The sequence below is a fragment of the Leptonychotes weddellii genome, chromosome 2, assembly GCF_054177405.1.
Source record: "Leptonychotes weddellii isolate Sample4059 chromosome 2, ASM5417740v2, whole genome shotgun sequence".
NCBI lineage: Eukaryota > Metazoa > Chordata > Mammalia > Carnivora > Phocidae > Leptonychotes > Leptonychotes weddellii.
In genome coordinates, this window is record NC_138370.1 from 130855215 (window position 1) to 130878276 (window position 23062).

At 33.4% G+C, this 23062-nt stretch overlaps 1 protein-coding gene across 10 annotated transcripts in view; it reads left to right on the top strand.

Annotated features, from left to right (window-relative positions):
- EPHA5 (EPH receptor A5) overlaps nucleotides 1-23062 on the top strand; it is a 343064-nt gene that overhangs the window by 247940 nt on the left and 72062 nt on the right. For 6 of the 10 annotated variants that reach the window (XM_006727006.3, XM_006727008.3, XM_081812324.1 and 3 more), the window contains 3 exons: nucleotides 624-748; nucleotides 7308-7467; nucleotides 14631-14733. In XM_006727006.3, coding sequence (XP_006727069.2) covers nucleotides 624-748; nucleotides 7308-7467; nucleotides 14631-14733 — 388 coding nt within the window. Of the gene's footprint in view, nucleotides 1-623; nucleotides 749-7307; nucleotides 7468-14627; nucleotides 14734-23062 lie in introns of all 10 variants that reach the window. The other 4 variants (XM_006727005.3, XM_006727007.3, XM_031018658.2 and 1 more) reach the window with 1 other exon arrangement.

The following is a 23062-nucleotide window of genomic DNA, read 5'->3' on the forward strand; positions in this document are numbered from 1 at the left end:
GACATCCTTTTCTTGTTCCTTATCTTAGAGGAAAAACTTTCAGATTAGGAAAATGTTTATTTTATCTGCTATTGTTTTCAAGAAATACCACAAGTTTAATGATATAATTTTTAAGGCAATCCCCACTATCTTTAACTGACGATTTTATGAATGATTATAGGACCCACATGATTAAAAAAATTAAAAGAGCCAAAATGTTGCAAAAATATGGTAATATAGATAATCGTGTGTACTAGCATAATGGGATATATATTATGCAGTGTCAATAACTTTAGAAGCATGGAAGATATATAAGGTCATCAGGAATGTCTTTATTCTATAAGAAAAGTAAGATAGTTAATTTATGTTTCTAAACTTTATAGAGAAAATATATACTTAAGATTCTATGTGACTCTAGTTTTAAGAAAATTCTCAGGATACTTGATTTATATTTGTAAAACACTTTACAATCTGTAGAACTTTTTTATTACATAAAGGAAAGTAAAATTTTCAGGGTAAAGGAAAATTTAATTGTTAATGTAGTTCTTGTTAAATTGTTAACGTAATAATTACACTACATTATATCTCATTGTATTTTCAGGGCTCTGTTAATCATGCTACCCTTTATTTACACTATTTTGCAGCTCCCTCTCCAGTCACCAATGTGAAAAAGGGGAAGATTGCAAAAAACAGCATCTCTTTGTCTTGGCAAGAGCCAGATCGTCCGAATGGAATCATCTTGGAGTATGAAATCAAATATTTTGAAAAGGTGAGAGTAATAGAATAAAGAATGTCCTTTCTTCTTCTTCTTTTTTTCATTTTAGCAACTACAATTACCCAGTTTTTAGAAAAGCATGTTGCAATTTTATGTGTAAATCAATGACAATTGATTCTGCAGTCATGATTAGGGAGGCTAGAAATGTAGAGGGAGCACTCTATCCGTGTTCTTCTGCTGCCAAATGGTTTGTGCTGTCGGACTAGTGCCCTATAGTCTAACATAAGCTTAACTAGGTTTCACAGCATTAAAAGATGAAGTCATAGGACATTTTGAAAGTGTAAACACTTAAGTTCTTGACCTTCAGTACTGACTGCAGTGTACTACAAGGAAAAACACATATGGTTATAGCCATTAACCCTGCATAATACCTATGCTCTTAAAGAGGAATGGGTAGATAAGATGTGAATATAAAGCATAATTTTTAAAATCCATATCAAAAACCTAATACTGTATTATAAATTGTATTTTAAAATTAGAAGGCATAACATCAGAAAAGTAGACCTCACATTTCCTACATTTTCTCAATTTCTTCTTTCCTGAGTTGTCTCTTAGGCCCACTCTTGCATGTTTTGCCATAATAGTTGTTGAGGTCTAAAGGCAACAATTATTCCTTTTCCTTTTTTCTGAATCCACAACCAAGTGAGCTATTGATAAAGAAATAATACAGATGGAAAATAAAGGTGAACTTAAATCTCTAAAGTGGAACTATAGCATATAGCTTAGATATGCAGTTACCATAGGTCTTCCTATATCTCCCACCCACATTTTACTTTGATTTTTATACAGTCTGGATCTGAATGACTTACACTACTTAGAACAACCTGACTTCTAGTAGAGGAGAAAAAGATAGAAGCGTGCTCAAACCAGACTCTCACTGGTGGGTAAGAAGCTCTGACTCAAGAGTATGTATCCTATGAAAGTAGGAGCAGAAAACATCACAAACATATGCAGAGAAGCAGATCCCCCCAAAAAAGGAAAGGACTCAGCCACATGTACTAAATTGCTTTCCCTAAACTCATGGAGGCATCACTCCTTCTCTTAGAGGGAATACTGAAGAGGGTAGGAAGAAGTTAAAGACTTACTTTGCAATCCCAGAGAAACTGTCCATGCTAGGACATTGGAAAAGAGAGGAGAGGGAATAAATGGTTCTCCTTGTACTAATGCAAAAATATCTGGAAAAATACTTATATTCTATTAATGAAAGTTATTTAAAAATTCAACATTTTGTGTATATGCGTAGATGAAAGAGTATAGGTAAATACATTGAAACACATTAAATTAATGCACAGCATCATGGAGATTTTTTAATTGCTTCTTTTATTCATTGATTTAACCATTACCTGTGTAAAGATAGTGATAGAGAGTAAAACAGTAGTGGGTGGGGAAAGGGGGACAGTGGGGATGTTTACATATCCTTCCTAGGTTTTGAATGCCTGTACAATGTTCTTATATTGATTTTATAAATAGATGAATAAATAGTAAATTATTACTTTTGAAGGATTACTTAGTAATCCTCCTAGGAATGACTTGCTGGTAGCATCACAAATAACTATTGGATCATTAGGGAACATAAATGAAGATACTTCTATTTCATAAAAAATATATATATTATCAAATACGTTATTCACCAAGAATGTCCTAAGAGAATATCTATGAGACAAAACTTTGTTGGTATAGGGGCACCTGGCTGGCTCAGTCAGTGGAGCATGCAACTCTCGATCTTGGGATTATGAGTTCAAGACCCACGTTGGGTGTAAAGATTACTTAAAAATAAAATCTTTAAAAAAAAAACTATATTGGGATATGGTTTACAGTATTTATTATAAAAAATAAGACAAATCAAGTAAAATGTTGTGTCATTAATATTCCTCACTGATTCTTGTTTCTCTGGGAGTAGTAGTCCAAATTGTATTTTAAATTCTAGAGATCTACAATCTAAACACAGGCTCTATCCAAAAATAATTTGTTAAATTAAGGTTTACATCCTTATTTATTTTTTTTTGCAAATTTTATTACTGTATACTAATGAAAAGCAGGAGATAAAGATAGATAGATAGATAGATAGATAGATAGATAGATAGATAGATGATATAACAGACTGATTTTTATAAATATTCTGAGTTTCAAGTTTTTACTGTAATTGAAGTTTATTTCAAAAGAAGTTGAAATGCATAATGACATTTAAAAATAATGATGCACCAGGGGCGCTGGCTGGCTTAGTCAGTGAAGCACACAACTCTTGATCTTGGGGTTGTGAGTTTGAGCCCCAAATTGGGTATTGAGCCTACCTTAAAAAAATAAATTAGGGGCACCTGGGTGGCTCAGTCATTAAGCATCTGCCTTCAGCCTAGGTCATGATCCCAGCTCTTGGGATCGAGTCCCACATCAGGCTCCCTGCTCAGCGGGAAGACTGCTTCTCCCTCTCCCACCCCCCCTGCTTGTGTTCCCTCTCCTGCTGTGTTTCTCTCTGTCAAATAAATAAATAAAATCTTTAAAAATTCATTAATTAATTGATTAATTAATTAAAGAAGGGAGTATTTAAAAAAATTTTTTTTAAACTATTCACCAAAACTCTATTTTTGAATATACATTGTAGATGAAGTTCAACAGCAAGAAGACTAAAATTTGAAAAGTCATTATTTTTTTGTATGGTTTTTCTTCCCCTGAAGCAACTAGCTGGACCAATGTCTGGTTTTCTTTTTTGTTTCCAATGAAATTATCCTATTTTTTCCCCTTATGAGTAATCTTTCATTGTTTTTACTATTACCAGCATGTACTTGAGTAATACTCAATAAAAGCAAGGATTTATAATTATTTTTTCTTTTTTTCTCTAAGTTGCTGCTTCTGTTAAAGAGTTTTTCAACAAGTGGTAGGCAAAGTCCTTTTCTCTTAATATTCCTTCTAATGAATTTTATCCATGTTGTGGAATTATTTTCTTCATAGTTCTATACTTAGTTCATGAAATTTAGTTTTACATTTAGTATCTTATATTTAATGCCGTGTTAATGCATTCTATTATCTGTATAACTCAACATAAGAAAAAACAACTTAGGAAAATATTTCTATATATAGTTTCAGTAAATGAAGAGCAAGTTGTCCATTTACATTTATTAAAAGCAGCAAAACCTTTATATATTATTTGGGGGAAGTTATTAACGTCTCTTGGTCAGTGTTTCCCTTTTTACAGTGAAAATATTAACTCCCAGAACTTTTTGCCAAGCAAAATTATTGAGCATACCAACAAAATACATGAAAGTTTTTTTTAACACTTTCGGGGAAAAAAAAAAAAAAAAACAAAGGAAAAAGAAGAAAAGGATAATGAGCTTTTATAGCATGTATTGAGGTGGGGGTCCTGATAGGTTTCCCGAGCTCATTTTGAACCCTCAGAATGACACCACCATTTTATTGGATGGCTCTTGGCCAGACACAGGTGGCAGAGCTTTCCAGGGCTCCTGCATTTGCCAACTGGTATTACTACCTGCCACTGCCCTGCTCTAATAGAGGTCATTGGGCCTCTCTGCTCCTGCATGGTGATGGGCCCATTGCCATCTCTTAATTAAAGGCAGATGCAAAGGGACCTGCCCCTTGGCAGGGTGTTTGCCAGCTGGCTCCTTCTGCTGAGGCCCTCCCCTCGCTGCATGTGAACAGTATTTGTTAAGCAGCTGGGGAATGTAGCTCATTTGCTCAGCTGGAGCACGAAGGCAGCAAAAGCCATTGCCCTGACCGGGATCTGGCAGCCTGGTGGTCGTGGGTGTTGAAGATGTATATATAGGATTTGTGATAAAAAGGAAATTATAATATGACCGTGACTGAAAAGAGTGGAACAGAAGCAAATTTTGGAAGATACTTAGGGAATTCAAAATCGGTATTAATGGTTTCGATCCCTTAGATATATGCTTTGGTGAGTCCCTCTGACACTAGAGATTTCAACAGACCCAGAGAGACAATGTGCAATTAGAACTCCGATAAAGAACCACTTAGATATACATGTTAATATATAAATCAGAATGTTGCATAATTTTGTGCAATTGATATTAGGTCATGCATTATTTCAAGGAGCAGCATGCCAGTTTCCTTATGTTGCCCCCCCCCCCCGATTTGGCAAAAATGTCAACTTCTAATAATTTTACAAGACATATTAATTGTGACTTCAATAGTTAGGAGTTTACAACAAACTTTTTATTAAATTTGCCATCATGATACAGATTCAAGTCAAATTTACCTAGAACTGGTTATGTTGTGGAGATTGTGCTGGGTGCTATGTATATCATCTCTATCTCCATCTCTATTGCTCACCATGCTCTTAATAAATAATTTTGTCCCATTTTAAAGAAGAAAAAACTGAGGTTGAGTTGTGTATCCACATTTGCACACTTCTTAGACAATAGGATGGCTTGAATTCTAACCCTGATATTCCTGTGCTCTTTTATAAAACAAACAAAAAATCTCTTACTTTACATTATGTTAATATTTTATGTAAAAATCATAGTTATATCAAATATACCAGAATCTTTAGTTTTGTCTAGATTTTTAAACCAACTTCTCTTTAAAGAAAGAGAAAATAATAACAAACAGATATTTTATCATTTCTTGCTGAAATTACTGCTTCAGTCATAGCCAAAGTGAAAAGTACAATCTTATTGAGAAAGTCTTGCATATTCAGTCTTAAGCTTGAGCAGCCACAGAACATCAGTACATTACTAGGTAAAATTTTATAGGATTTAATGACCTCCTTCAAATCCTTTGCAAAAATCTAGTAATATTTCCTAAACACCTTAAAGACCTGGCACTTAAATTAATCTGTGCATTAAAAAATTTTAAGAAAATAGTTGTTTGCGTAGAGTGAATCAGAAAACCTATTTGCATTAGAAATTAGAACATACTTATTTAGATAGAAATTTGGATGAACTTAACCCTAAGATAATTCTCTATGTTTGACGGTATTAAATGAAGAATGGTAAAACTGCTTTAAAAATTTTTTTGGTAGGTTGTATACTTTAGATTGTATTGGTGAATAGAATGTGATTAGCAATTCACTTTGATGTGTCAAAGTAGAAAAAATTTACATAAAAATTATGACAATTAAAACATGTATTCTCTAGTTTATTAAGTGTTTTCACATGCATTACTTTTTTCATTCTTACAACATCGCTGTGAAGATATCCAGGCACCAATATCCCAATTTTACAGATAAGAAAACTGAGGATAAAAGTAAAAATGAACTTGCTGTATTTTAGCACATGCTTTCTGTGTCCACACTAAAGTCACAGCATGGTATGCTACTATTGATTGTAAACTTCAAGGGACAAGGAGCATGGTTTGCATTTATTTTGCATTTTAGTAGTGTTATGAAGATTAAATAATAACCATGTTCCCTATTGGGATGTTTGAGAAGTAATTGTTATATTTTTGTTTTCAATTTTTTTTCTCATTTCAGAAAAAAAAATCCTTTACATGTTATTCCATTAGATCTTTAAAAAAAACCTCAATACATGTTTCTATTAGTAAAATAAAATTTTATGAAATGATTTGGCAAATGATGGTTTACAGTCATCAACAAGATACTGTAAGTAAAGACCAATGCTTAAAAATGGGGGAAAAGATCTCTAACCATTACCTATCAATTCATCCTGTAATATCTATCAGAAATGTAATAATTGTGGGGACACATTAAGGAAATGCAAGTGTAGTCAAGAATTCACACAGAAAAATGCAAGGGAGGAGAAAGTTCAGAACAGGGACTTTGTGTGTTTAGATCTTTGTAGGTTTCAGATTCAGTGTGTAGGTCTAAGATTCAGTGTGGTAACCTCAGAGGTAAGGAGAAGTTATGTGTGGTTAGTCTAGACTTTGGTAGCAGTCAAAATAGGAACAGGTTCCAAAACAATCTTTACAGTGATATTTTTTTCACTCCATCTCCATTCACTACTCACCCAGCTCAAACACAAAAATGTGAAAAAATAGAAAGCTTTTTAAAAAGAAAAAAAAATTTCTTTAGTTTTTCTTTAGTAATCTCTGTTTAGAATTAATGAATTGAAATTAAAGTTCTCCAGCAAAGTCCTCATTCTTCTCCCAAGCCCTAAATATAATTAGAAGTCAAACTCACCAGAGATACAAGGCATAAGTCTTACCTGGCAATATATGAGACCTTGCCATCATTCTCTGTGAATAGGCAGCATGTTAGATGTGCTCCAATAAAACGTTTATGAGAAAAATAAACTCACAAATACCAATACTAAAATAGAGTCTGTAAAATAATTCATCTTCTGCAAGTCATATTTTAAAAGTTTACAAATTTATTTGTGCCAAAGGCAAGTATGGTGGGTGACTGGAGAACATGTTATCCACCATCTTTGAGTTCTAGGAAACACTTTTAGGTTTTATATAGATACCACACCTAGGATGTATAGGTTTTTTTTTTTTTCTAAAAGATTATATTTGTACTAATAGCAAGTTTATTAGTTTCTGATTTTCTGATTTATGATTCTAAGTTTTGTTGTCATTAGTAATTCATATGTTGACTTTTTTATTGTATGTACATGTGTAATCCAAGGACCAAGAAACCAGCTATACAATTATCAAGTCTAAAGAGACAACTGTAACCGCAGAGGGCTTGAAACCAGCTTCAGTGTATGTCTTCCAAATTCGGGCACGCACAGCAGCAGGCTATGGTGTTTTCAGTCGAAGATTTGAGTTTGAAACCATCCCAGTGTGTAAGTCATTTTAATTACTGTCAACGCGTGTCTCTGTAATGGTTACCAGAAAAGTGGATCAATACTCTCCCTGGGCATTCTGTCAGTCTCCTGCTCCTCTCTGTCTCCCAGGCATGACCCCTTCGGGTAGGAAGCATCTGTCATGCTATTACGGTAGGTTAGTGGGTTAACACATAGGTCCCTGCTCCTCATCACATTTAGTCTACTGGGAGATGAAAAATCAAGAGATTCTTAAGAAATGTTTAAACCTGCTTTTAAAGACTTTCTTTCCACAGCTGCCATACTTTATTGAATTATTGCCATTTACTTTTACTTGTTTTATTGAACAATGTTATCAGGCTTAGTCTTTCTATGAAAATTCTACAGGGAGCATGCATTAAGTATTAAGTTTGGCAAGAAAATGGCGCTCTTAGCAACCAATCTGATCATTTTGAAAAATCAAAATCTCTGGCAGTATCTCTGGGTGAAGGGTCTAGAAATATTCTGGAAAACATTTCTTGTACCATTTTTAAAATAAAGTAGCATAAAACATTTTTCTCTTTAGCATCAAACAAAATATTTAGATTACTTGTCCTAAAGCACACATTAAAAGCAAGATTAGAAGAAAACAATAGCTTGCTTTTATTTATAGATGAAAAACTGACACTATTAATATTTATTTATGAAGAAAATAACATACAGGAGTAGTGTGAAATGTCAAATGTGTGCGTGTATGTATTTTCATTTGGTGCATGACAGTTAGGAATAGAGACTATGGGCTCTGAGAAACAAACTGAGGGTTCTAGAGGGGAGATGGTGGGGGGATGGGTTAGCCTGGTGATGGGTATTAAAGAGGGCACATACTGAATGGAGCACTGGGTGTTATGCACAAACAATGAATCATGGAACACTACATCAGAAACTAATGATGTAATGTATGATGATTAACATAACATAATAAAATTAAAAAAAAAGAATACTGGCTTTAATGAGTTACCAATACTAAGAAAATTCTATCTTATCATTCAGGTATATTAGGACAGAAAATTATCTGAAGATCATTACCTTGAACATACACTTTAAAAAGAGTTTTCTAATTGGTTACTCAATTCATAATGATGATGCATGATGTTATTGATTTGTTTCATTTTTAAAATTTATAAATTTTAATTTATATTATAAGTAGGTCATAAAATTGTTATGAAGAGCTTTTCTTTTTCATCTCTATTATCTTGTATGTCATTCATATAGTCCTAAAACCAAACTGCAAACAGTAAGCACAAGAATATAAAATCTTTATTTTAGAAAGGCTATTTAACACGAGGATTTGGATGGAAAAATCTCAGAGTGGTCTTTCTCTCTCTAGCTTTAGTTTATATTTTATAACTGCCTATTATCCACTTTGTTATGCATATAAATAACATGTTTAAAATTGGCCCCATATGTCATCCTTTTTCCCAACAGCAATGATAAAAATGCACCGACAAATAAACTTAGCATGAATGAAACCATCTAGCCAATCTAGTTAATTCTTTTTTTTCTGGTTTCTTTTAACATAAATTGTCCTGTAACTTTGAGACTATCACTGAATTTTTCTTAACTCCCACTTGCTAAGATTTACCAAACTCCTTTGTGTTTCTTTTATGATTTTTTTTCTCCAATGCATCACTTCCTTTCATGCAATTCTCACCTACAAATCTGTATAACCCAATTGCTGGAATAATGCTATTCTGTTTTTTTAATGAAATTTTTATTTAGATAAGTTGAGTTTTACATGCAATTGTAAGTAACAGTGCAGAATGGACTCTTGTACAATTTGTTCAGTTCCCCCAATGGTAACATTTTGCAAAACTATAGCATAATATCACATTCAGAATACTGACATTGATGCAATCCACCAATCTTACTCACATTTCTTTCTACTCCTTTTTGTGTGTGTGTATAGAAACAGGTGAGTGTATTAAGTTGGATACAATTTAGTCAGTTGTATAGATTTGTGTATCTACCACAAAAGTCAAGATGCTGAATAGTGCCAACATCACAAAGATCCCTCGGGTTGCCCTTTTATAACTATACCAACTGCCTTTTGGAATAGTTCCTGTGCCATAACTAATCACTGACAACCACTAATTTCTAAACATCCATTTCAAAAAATATGATATTTCAGAAATGTTCTATACATGGAATCATACAGTATGTGACAGTTTAGAATTGACTTAATTCTCTGGAGATGCATCTAAATTGTTATGTATATCAAGTTTTTTTTGTTGAGTATGTTATGTGTGGACCACAGTTTATTTAAAAATTCACCTGTTGAAGGACATCTGGGTTAATACCAGTTTTTGCTATTGCCAAAAAACATGCTATGAATATTCATGTACATGTTTTTTCATCGATCTAAGTTTTCATTTCCCTGGGGTAAATACCCAAGAGTACAATTGCTACATCATACAGCAATTTTATTTTTAATTTTGTAAGAAATTGACAAATGACAGAGTCATTTCCAGAGTGACTATACCATTTTACAGTCCCACCAGCAATGTATGAGTGATCAGTTTATCCACATTTTCATCAGCATTTGCTGTTCTCACTATATTTTTCTTTTAGTCATTTTGGACAGGTGGGTAGTGATATCTCATTATGGTTTTAATTTGAAATCCCGATGGTTAATGATGTTCAACCTCTTTTCATGTGCATATTTGCCTGCCATGCTGTTTTAAATATCCCCACTAACTCCTATGTACTCATATTACATATCAAAAATTATAGCTTTGATCAAATTATCTTAATCAAGAAAATTAACAGATAGTTACAGCTGTGGTAGAAAGATCCCAAATTCTTAGCCTGGTCTTCAAAAACCCTTATAATCTGGCTTTAACAAATCTTTTCAGCTTCATCATTAACTATTCAAATATAGAGCTAAAATGTAGAGACTATCTATGTAATATGGGTTTGCAATCAGGAGTATGAGAAGCAAAATAAGGTAATCAATGTGATTTCTCAGTGTATGCTACCTTAAAGTTTCCAGGGATAATTTAAGTATATAATAAGTGAAGAAAAAGGAATATTGTTTACTAAAGACAATTAATGTTTATAACGAATATCCTTTTAATAGTAGTGTGTTACGTTGCCCCAAATTTGCTTTTAAGCATTCCCTAAATATTCCTCAGCAATTCTTCCAAAACTACATGACATACAAAAAAAAAAAAAAGGAAATGTGAGTGACTAGAGGTTTATATCTTTCAAGATTAAAAAACTTAATGATATATTTAAAAATAATCATGGATCATACTGGGCTTATAATATTTTTTTCCTTGAAGAAGTATGAGAGCATTGACAGTACCTTATCAATTCTATATATTTTCAAGTTAGTTGATATATTGGGGATATTACTGATGCTGTCAGGACAAACAAAGGAATAAATAGTACAAAATCTTGATGAATTATTTTTATTAGAAATAGCTCACAAAATAATTAGTACATTTGAAATAGTAAAATAATCAAAGCCCATCAAGGAAATTAGAAAATGCTGAAATTTTTCTAAAAAATGAAAATGTACTATTTAAATTCTTCCTCATAGGCCCTTGATTTAATTGTCTATTATACAAAAGATCTGATTTAAGTGAACAGTAGATAAAAACATGTAAATATGAACATATGTAACTTGGTACTACTAAAATATTTTCATAAAATGTTTTAATTTAAGCATTTGAAAATTTTTGGTATGCTATTAAAAGTTACTTTATTGCAAGATGTTAACCCATACCATGTATATTTTAACATATTGTTAAATTATATTAGATCTTGTCAATTGTTAAAAATGAAGCATTTGAGAATATGGGGCATCCATATTTTTTCTCAAAATTAATATTTGATTAGTCTGAAATTGTCCTATTTTTATCCCTACTTCTGATTAATCATGCCTGCTTCCTCCAAAACTAAACCTCAGAGTGCCAAAATGGCGCATTGAGACCAGAAAGATTTGTTAGAATTTTGTTACAAGGGCTTTTGAATGCTAGATGGAGAATTTGGGAATTTTTTTTTTCATAGGTAGTGAGTACTTGTTAACTTTTTGGTCAGAGAAACATGATCAAAGTGATATTTTTGGATATTTATGTGAGTACACAGAAGGCAAAGGGGACACTTAAAACGCCGACGAACCATATGCCAGCAGATTTGAATCAAATAGGTGACTGTTAGATGAAAAAATATAATTCATGGGGAAAAACAAAAGAAACAGAGCACATGTTTATTAATTAATAAGCAAGTGGGAATTAAGAAAAATTCAGTGATAGTTAAAAGAAACCAGGAGAAAAGAGATCAAATTAGTCTGGTTCGTGGTTTGATTTATGGTTATGTTTATTTATTGATGTGTTTTTGTTAATACCCTTGGGGCTGGATGTGCCATAAGGGCCGATTTTAAACATGTTGTTTTTATATGAAAACACAATCCAAATAAAAAGAAAGCAGTCTTTTTTTTTTTTTAATAGAGTGAAGCTTTGAAGAGAAATAAGACTTGGAAATATAAATTTGGGACTCATCAGCTTATAGTTAACTGATGCCATATGCAAAGAAGTATCCATGAGAGGTAGGGAGAAAAGAAAGAAGGAAGGGAGAAAGACAGAGTGAAGAGCTAAGGAAGTGTGAAGGATTAAGAGCCAGCATTCATCAGAAATTGTTCATGCATAAGATGTGGGGAGAGAATGTGAAGCCAACAGAACTGACAAAGTAGTACTTCAGAGTGGGGGAAAAAGAGAAAACAGATCATCTGATGTCATAGAAACCAAGAGGAGCAGAATCTCAAGGTTGAAGTTTATGTTCAACAAGGTCAAATGCCTTATAGTGCATGGTAAGGTAAATGGAGAAATACTTATTGCATGTAGCCAGAATATCACACATAGAACTCAAAGACAGGAGAAGTTTCAGAGAAAATTTACATTGGTTATCAGAAAATGAGGCTGGTTCTAGATAACTTAGTCAAGATGCTGAAAAATAAGAAAGAATAAGAGTGATAAACAAAGCAGGATCAGATAACAATATGTAGAAATATTATCTACTATTTATTTAAGGCTGGCAATAATTGAAGCACTATGCTAATTATCATCTCTAAACAGAATTGTAATGATCCAGGAAAATTATCCCTATTTGGAGATTAGTGAAATGAAACTTGATAAGGTTAAGTACTTTGCTTTGGCCCATATACCTAGTAAATGCTGGACCTGTTTTCAAATTTAAGTTGAACCAACATCAGTAAGGTTAGGTATAAAGATCTGTGTCCCCTAAGGAGAATTACGTGTTCAGGCTTGTAGATAGCAGAGAAATAGCCTGTAAGGGAATGAAACTCTCTCCTGGAGGAGATTGTTGAAGGATCCAGGTATTAGAAGAGCCAGGAAGGATTCTAACCTTGGAGTTAGGTAAAGCAAAGGAAAACTGTATAACCCATACAGTTTGATTTAACCATGGAGTTCAGACTTGATCACTCTTTTTTATGTATAAAGTTTAACATTTCTGAAACATGAGAAGTGGTAATGAATTAGTGTTTTGAGAAAATGAGAAGGACTCATTATGGGGATGATTTTGTCAGGAAATTAATAAGAGAGAATCAAAATAATTGGAACAGCAGTTAGAGCCCAATAAAAATAACATTATGTATACGGACCAAGTCTACATGATTTTCTCTTGGAACATGCCCCTTACCAAAAAGAAAATTAAAGAATTAAGAAAAAGCAATGGTATAAATAATCTGAGTTTAGAGATTATAAAAGCAAATCTTGGGTCTGGGCTCTTTGCGATAATGGAGTAGCTTTGCCCTACCCATTTATACTGCTCACCAGCTTTGAACTCCCTATCACAGACTTCAGCATCAGATAATAGGAGAGAAAAATCAAGATAAAGAACCACTGAACCACAACTGTTATTATCCAAGAAAAGGGAGGGGGTAAGAACATAGATTTAGATTATCAATAAGTTTTTCTCATACATGAACAAGCTATTGTTGATATTGGTTTTGAAGACTGATCTGAAAAGGGTTAAAAGTGTAGCTCAAGTGCAAGAAGTGTCAGAGTCAGTCAATTTTGTTTTGAAAGAATCAAAAGAGAGGTGACAATAATAGAAAGGGAAGTATATGTATGTCCAAAACTATTGATGGGGCCAAGATCTGGTGAGGGGTTATGAGAAACAAAACATGGAAAGTATAGTTGTTATTACTTTTGATAACTTAAAATTTGTTATGAAGGCGAGCTAGCACTACTCTGAATTTATCAAAAATGATTATATTGTTAAACAATAGCATGGTATATATCTTATTGAGTGGTTTTTGAGAACATTAGTAAAATTTATTTTGCTCTATGAGTTTCTTATTTTAATAATGCATAGTTGGTGGCACAAAATTAATATCCCCATGCTTATTGAGGTACAACTATCTACTCATGTCCATATTCCTCTTATTATGGTAATTGTACTGTTAAAATATAGGATATTTCAACTAAATCCAGGTATTTAAAAAAAATGATGTAAATAAACCTACTCTTAGCAGACTTCTCAAAGTTCTAAATGTGTGCCTTGATATCTTTCAAAACGTAGTCCTACACATAAAGCATACTCACTGATTATATTCTGCTTGAAATCACAGTTTTTAAACTTATATTAGGAAAAGTGATATTATATTAACTTCACTGAAATCATAGCCAGAACATTTTGGCGTTCAAGCTATGTCTATGAGGAAAAAAAAAACAAAAAACAAACAAACCCTGTCTGAAGTACCAAGATTTTTTTTTTCTAGCGAACAGCCACATGTGAACTCTAAAATATCAAATCTTATATACTTAGCACCTCTTATTCAGATGAAGGTGTTTGATCTCAAGGACTAAGTTGCATTTTATCTTGCAAACCCAAGATGCCTAGATAAATACTATGCAAACGATTACATTCATTTTTTATGATGACAAAGAAATAATCAGTGACTTAGTGATTCTTTCAAATTTCCATTTGGAGAGTAAATATTGTCTCCTAAAGATGTCTTTTCAATTACACACCACTGAGAAGAGATATGAAGGGGAAATCTCAGCCAAGTGTGGGGGAATTGCTTAAACCACGTATCGATTACTGACTCTTAAGCAGCTCTTATTTGAATGCATATGATCTCTTTAACCACGGGCTCCATTTCCTGTGTCTCCTACCAGCAGTTGAAGCATCCAGCGATCAAAGCCAGATCCCTATAATTGCTGTGTCTGTGGCAGTGGGAGTCATTTTGTTGGCAGTGGTTCTCGGCTTCCTCCTCAGTGGAAGGTAAGAAAGGAAGCTGTGATTTTGAACTTTTGCAGCTGATCTCTTCTTTACCTTGATCTGACCATTTGGCTGTTAAGCACATCCCAAAACAAATCAGGCAAGCAGCGTATCAGTAGATAACTTCAATGTCTGATGTATTTTTAAGCTTTACCTTGTCCATGTTAAGTGCTAACTTTTAAGCACAGAATTTCTCTTTTTCAGGTACGCTCTCTTCGCAAGAGTTAATTATTAACTTGTTATTATTTATTCTGCCTTTAATCGTATTTTTTATGATATAGTTTTCAAATGTGAATTTCTTTCCCTCAAAATCATTTATGGTTTTCTGCTTCGATTTTAGTGTTTGGGAAGGCTTGTGCCTGTGCCTGGTAGATTCAGAGGAATAGGACTAATAATTCTACTTAGCCAGCATTCTATCCTAACAGGGTGATGGATACCAAACAGATACTCTGGCAAACCACCATTCTGAGAAATAACCAACCCTTTTCCATGACTGCTTTTATTTTCAGCTCCTGAATGATTTCAATCTGAATACATCAATCAGAGCATGTACTGATTTAAAGTGAATTGTACTCAATATTATATCAATAGATACATTAACATGTGTGTTACACATCTACATTTTTCATTTTGAACAAAAATAAAAGAGGTAGAGAGACCCAACAACAACTTATGTAGAAAGTATTTCCTGATATTGAGTTGAGCATAATCAATCTTCAGAAAAAAAAATTTAGAACAACAATAAGTAAATAAATCAAATCATAAGAATGCACTGTTCCTGCAACAAACATATCTCCATTTTTTATCCAGGCCATTGTTAGAAGCGCTATTTAGTAATTAGAGCTGTCCATTTGAAAATGTTTTGGTGTTAGACTATTACAGAAAACTTGATGAAAGTCTTCATGGAAATATTTAGACTTGCATAAATATGTGAAGTTGTAATGTAGGGTCCAGAAAAAGTCAGAAAATCAATATTCATATTGATTTTGTTCCTGTTCTACTTATTTACTTTTGACTCTTCAGCACATTTCGACTCATAAATATACAGAATTGGGCACTTTTCAATATACTGCATATTGTATTCTGAAAAGATTTATGACTATATCCTTAAATTACAGTAATTTATTTTCATAAAACCTTGTTGAAAATATTCCTTTGAACATCCTTTCTTTTTGTATCTGAAAATTCCTTTTTTTCTAGTTCCTGTTTATTTAAGAATGTTCAAAATTTTCTTAAGTGTGTATACAGAAATCCATCGCTTACTTTTAATGTTAGACTAGCAGTGATGCATTTTTAGAATTTCTAGGTGGGAAGCAGTTTGTGATTTTGTGAGGACAACTGGCCCTATTTGACCAAAAGCCTGGCTACCTGGTGACCTACAGTTCTTGTCTCTCTGATATCACCTGGGAAGACTCCTCTGATTATGTCCCTCTTTCCTGGAAGATAAAAATTTTGTCATAAAAATTTTGCTCATATTTATTTATTTTTTAGTATATATTTTTAAAGATTTTATTTATTTATTTGACAGAGAGAGAGACAGTGAGAGAGGGAACACAAGCAGGGGGAGTGGGAGAGGGAGAAGCAGGCTTCCCAACTAGCAAGGAGCCTGATGTGGGGCTCAATCCCAGGACTCTGGTATCATGACCTGAGCCAAAGGCAGACACTTAACGACTGAGCCACCCAGGTGCCCCAAAACTTTGCTCATATTTAAATAGGATAATTAAGTTGAGTGTATGGTAACTATTAAGAAAACTACCACATGATATGAGTCTTTTCTCCCTCAAAAGTGTAGATAACTATGATACAGTCTCAGAGTTGGTTTGTAATATCATTTCTTTACTTCTGACTGAGATATTAGTTGGCTTCTTCCTTTCCAAATCCAGGAGTATTAGTTATAATTAGGGACATGGGGATCATAAGAAGATTCTGTATTTCTTAGGTCCACACTTAGAGGAAGTCAATAAAATGGGAGGAAAGATCTGAGATCTAGAATCCAATAAATTTGTGTGTTTAAGGGTTTATTAAAGGAAAAATCAAGTATAGAATGTATCTTATTATATACTTAGCCACACTGTATTTATTTAACCTACATATTGTTAATGTGAATTTACTGATGACATTCAGCTATGGATTCTTGCTTACTTGTATGTGAATCAGCCCTTGTTCTCAAAAATTTTTCTTCCCCAATATATACACAAAATTGACTTAAAAACAATTTACTTTGTTGCATCTGTAGCATTAGACAAAGTGTTTGAGAGAAGGTTCAATTAACCTATTACTTGGTAACTGAAGGGTAGTAATGCGTTAGTGTGTGTGTGTACACACATGTACCACATGAATTCTATAAGTACCTGGATTTGCTGTGTAAGAATAATTAAATTTTAGTATAATTTCTCAGTTATACTAGAATTACATCTACATTCAAAGGTACAACCAAAGCTTAATTTTCAGCATAACTAAATCTGAGACTTGGTAAGATAAAATTTTGAATGTATTGTCTTGTAGAAGTATATTACTTTTAAAAAATAACAATACCTTGTTAATTTGTACATTGTTTATTCATATTAAATTTTTTTCTGAATTTAATTTTATAGCACACAGCTTACTATGCAAATACTAGGAATCTTCAATTTAAAGGAAAGCAAATCTTACCCCTCAAAATCTGAGATTTATATTTTTTTACCGGCATATATTTTGCATGAGAAATTATCATTACTTCATTTTGTTGAATGCACATTCTTGAATTTCAGGGGGTATTTGTCTTATGATAAAAACATCTCTGGCCATCTTATTTTATTTTTCATGGATAAGTTATTTTATGTTGCTTTAAATAAATATATTTACTCAAAACCTAAATGAAATGATTCTTGAAGGTCTTTTTCTATCTCGTTCAAGGCAATGAGCTTTGAAGTTTTTGTTTGGACTAAGAAAAGTGTGCCTATCTCATAGTACCTACAGTTCCTGAATTAACTCAATAAAGATGTATCAAATAAGAGAAAAATTAAATGAAGAAATGTAGCCAAAACCTAACAGTATTTGGGAAATTATTATGAGTACTGACAAATTATTGAAAAAAAGTCTGCTCTAGGATTGGTCTGAAGACAGTGAAATATATTTGTTTCTCCCTCCTTTCTTTGCCATAATATGACTAATAAACACACACAAAAATACAATGAAATTTAGACTATCCTCTCACTCTAATCTATTTTGTTACTTTTTAATCTCTTGAGTTTATTAAAAACCAGGTATTTGCTCCTAGGTGAAATGTATTTTAATTATAAATAATTTGACTCCTCAGTGGTGATACAGATAAATTAATTTTTATATGTTGCAAAATATTAATATTACTTACATGTAATATTTATTGACAATTTGTATCATTTGGACCCAGAGGAAATATGTCTTGAAGATACATAGTCACTGATAATAGGTAGTTTTGTTTACACCAAGTCAAAAAAACTGAGGATTATAACATTTTGAATACTATGGGACTAATTTATTTCAAAGAAAAAATAAACGTTTTGTTCTAAAATAAATGAAAGATACATAAATCAAATATAGAGACTTTCTAATCATTTTAGGCTAAAATTGATTACACAGAACTTCTTGGAGTCTTCCTATCGAGATACAGTTAAAAATAATGTAAGCAGATATCCATCTTAAAGGAAAAAGTTCCATTTAAAAAAATACAAAGAATTATAACATCTTAGGATTCTGTCAGTCTTAGAATTTGTGTGACCTTCGTGTTTAGAGGTGCTAAATATTCCATAGAGCATTTTTCTGCAGGGGTTAGATTCTCCTTTTTACTTTCTTTACCATTAATTTTAATTTTTTTTTTATTGGACTACAAAACAACTGACATGTCCTCAGCAAACTATGAGCCAGTTACTCCTGATATGCACAGCATGTTGAAATTGTTGTTTAATTTTTCCCTTTTATCAGTAATGACAATGCACATTGATAACTTTATTATATGCTAATTTTATTGTTTTTTCTCCTTATAGTTACTACTTTATAGTATAAATTGTTTAATGAACTAACATTTCATTAATGATTGTCATCTCCACGCTGCCACATCTCCACATGTTTGAGCAAGTCTTTTATAGTGTCCTTCCCCTCTTTTCCTTTCTTTTGAAGATGATCATTGATTACATTAAGTTACTTTTTTTCCATCTCCGCTTCGAACTTGGTGCCTAATTCTTGATTACTGGATACTTCTTAACCTGATATAAAGCTTAAGTTAACAGGATTTAGTGGTACAGAAAGTATAAAGGAAAACATCTTTCAGTGTAAAGAAACTTTCTTCTTTGAACCTTGGTCAGTATAGTCATCCTGGTATTACACAATATTTTTTAATACTTTGTTTCTGATTCCTCACTTATTACATGCTCATGAATTTATTTTCTTATCATTTTTTAAAAAGAATTATTTATTTATTTGAGACGGAGAGTGCCCACACAAGGGGAGGGGTAGAGGGAGGGAGAATCTCATACAGACTCCACACTGAGCATGGAGTCCACTTGGGGCTTGATCCCATGACGTGAGCCAAAACTGAGTTGGACACTTAACCAACTGTGTTACTCAGGCACACCTCATGAATTTATTTTTTAAGAAAATTCCAGAGCTTTGCTTTTTTATTTCAATCAATTCCACAGGTATGCTCAGAGGTTAAAAACACACACACATTATACTCATACACTCCCACACGTTTGCACAAGTTCTTGCAAATAAGTACAAAGAAGTTGAAGGTGTTCACCAGTTTTAAAAATGGAAAAAAAACAAAAAACAAAACTATGAGGTGGAAGAAGAGGTGGAAGAATTTCCTCAAGCTGCTTAGCCTTTGGTGTGATTTTAAGGCTACTCATATATGACTTGAATATTATGATGCTCCTGAAATGATAAATTTAGTTTCAGGGGTGGCTTAATGCCCATAAAAAAAGATTTTTTTCTGGGCAAAAGATCTTCCCTTGTTTGTCCTGTCCATGTTCAAATCCTCTGGCTGGACATATAACTGCTAAATCCTATTTCCCTCATTGTTAATGAAACAATCGAAACTCAATTCACTTGAAATATCTCAGTTTCTGAGCCAAAAATTCTTCAATGGATAGTGTACTTGAAGGCTAACCTATCAAAATTTAGATACTGAGACCATGTTAGAAATTTAAGGAAAAAAAGTAGATTTATGTAAAATGCTGCTTTAGGTTTTTTATTACTTAAAAATAATATTAAAATTTAGCCTTTTGTAAATTTTTTTCAAATGTCTTAATGATAACAAGTTATAACTGACATATTCTTTAAATATCCAAATATTTATTGAACATCTATTGCACATAAAACACCAAGATAAGTCCCAGGCATATGAAATAAGAAGGTAATGCTCTTTTCTCAATGTGTTTCCACTTGAATTTAGTAGTCAGATCAATGGACAGAATTTCATAAACTGAATAGCACCAACTATGGATAAAGACAAATGTTTAAAATGGAATCCCCCCTTCATGGTAACTTTTTTTCCTTTGGACCACAATGACAGTCTGAGACATTAATTGATTTCCTGCCACAGTTCTTATGTTAGGAAAAACGATAGTTTGATGGTAAAACCCACCGGGCTTAGAAACTTTCCTTCATGCTTATTTGGAGCCACATAAAATAATTATGCAGGCATTTTGAATGTAATTATTTAAAATTCAGACAAGTGCCAGAGCTCTGCCTACTTTTGATATCAAAGCATAATAGCTTTCTAAGTGAATGGTTTTTAAAGGGTTTTCTGTTTTCTCTAAAACAGAGAAGCCTCTTTGTCTAATGGGAGTAACATCATCATCATCATCATCATCATCATCATCATGTTCATAATAAGTACAATATGCTCTAGCCCCTTGCCCCAGAGAAGCACATAGCTTCCTCCTGCTTTCAAGTCCTCGCAAAATCCCATCCTCTCCTTTGGGCTTACTAAAATGATGGCCCATGATTCCTTCTGCTGCATATCAGATCTCACTTACTTTGATTTGCCTCTTCATAACACATAATTGCCGTTATATACTAAATATATATTTCTCTTATTAGTTTTTTGTCTGTAGATCCAAGATGGCAAAGATTCTTATCTGTGCATTATTTCTTCCCCTGTGAGAAAATGTCTAGAACACAAATTACTGTATACAGTCAGTTAGTGAGGGTCTGGGGCTTGAATCCAGATCTGACTTTAGGGTCCTGTTCTTCACTATATAACTTCCCCATGACATGTAAGCATTGAACTGTATGATTTTGGTGAAACTCTGAACTCTAGTATACAAAGTCACTGATTCTCTACTGCCCAAAATAATGGTATTAATTAACATTATTTAAAACTTTCCAAACTGGTCAGTGATATAATTAAAATACCTCCTAGAAATTAATGTTGGTGATATCTTGACACTAAAGTAAATAAAAAATACATTGGATTTTAGTGAATTGTCCCTCAGTCCTTCACTGGAAAATTGTACTGGATAAATTATTTGGTCTAGAACCATGCACATTAAATGTCACCAACTTTATGACCATTCCTGATTTTGTAATAGCTGATTAATTTCACCTTTGTGTTTCCTCAACACATTTTTTTCCAATTGAAGTAGTTTTGGTTCATCATTTTATATATGTCTCTTCTGATAGATATGTGTTCATCTTGAGCATACAGATTATAGTGTAGATTCTCAGTACATGTCCAGTGATCTTATCACTGGAAGAATTAAGCTGGAGTTTGGGACTCTTGCAAATATGCTGCAAACTACCCTTCCAACGTTACCTCTATGTGTTTTTGACCCTTTGGTTGTGTATGAGGCCAAATTCAAAGTGGCTTATTCTTAAAGAGAATTATAGATCATATAGATGGAAAGTTCCAGAGATTAAAAAAAAAATCCAAAGTACAGACACTTACTGATCTAGGTGCAAAAACAGTGTCTGCGCAATTGGAGGCACATGATTAAAGTGTGCTGTGGCACAAATATGGTATTTAAAGCCACTCATCAAAATGCGGTAATTTGGGTGGAGCCCAGCAACAATGACATTGAGAGATAGAGTGGAGGAGAAAGATCTAGTCAAAGGAGATTGAGGAGTGGCCCATGAGGTAGCAAGAGACCAGACAATTATTGGATCACTCAAGCAGGAATGGTCACTCTGTTGAGCCCAGCTCTGACTTGAGAGCTCTTGCCTTTCACTCTCAGAGCTCATATGGTGCAGGCTCTGATAGGAACCTAAATTCCAGCTCTCAGACTAAGTCAATCAATAACACTGGGACCTTAAATAAGAAGAGGATGGAGAAGTTACACTGCATGGCCCAGCACAGTAGGGCCTCACACCTGACTCTGAAGACAGGGTCAGTCTCATACAAAGCACATGAACTAAGAATGTGGAAAGAGGATCTCCATCTGTGCCTTTTTTCTTATGCTTCATGTCTCACTATTTAAACTTTACCCATGTGTCAAGACCCACATTAACCATTATTTTCTATCACAAAATCTTCCTTAATTCCATTAGCCAAAGCCTTTTCTCCTTCTGCTGAAGTCTCGGAGCAATATATCAATATTTCTCATGAAATTTAACACTTGCAACCGCAAATTATTGTATATTGAGTAAATATCTTCTCTTCTTCAGTATTTAGAAGATAAAGACTTCTGTGGCTCTCCCACATAACCTAATTGAATGAAAACCACATAAATTATTGAATTAAAGCTAAATGGTGCATCAATCTCCATTTGAAGTGCTTTGTTTCTATTAATGTTGATAGTTTGGAAAATGAAAACTGTTAGCAACACTGACATAAGTCTAATAGAATGCTTAACCATAATGTGCTTTCTTCCTGATTGCTGAAATATTTTGTGCCATCACAAGTAAACGCAGTAATTTCAAAGAAGTATTACATAGGAGTTAAGAAATCTGCACCAGACAGGGTGTCTGGGTGGCTCAGCTGGGGAAGCATCCAACTCTTGATTTCAGCTCAGGTCATGATCTCAGGTCATTATCCTTAGGGTCATGAGATCAAGCCCTTCGTCAGGTTCTGTGCTTTCAGGAGTTTGCTTAAGATTCTCTCCCTCTCGAGCGCCTGGGTGGCTCAGTTGGTTAAGTGACTGCCTTCGGCTCAGGTCATGATCCTGGAGTCCCGGGATCAAGTCCCGCATCGGACTCCTTGCTGGGCAGGGAGTCTGCTTCTCCCTCTGACCCTCCCCCCTCTCATGTGCTCTCTCTCAAATAAATAAATAAAATCTTTAAAAAAAAAAAAAAAGATTCTCCCCCTCTCTGCCCCTCCCCCACCCCGGCTCGTGCGCGCGTGCTCTCTCTCTCTGTCTGTCTCTCAAGTAAATAA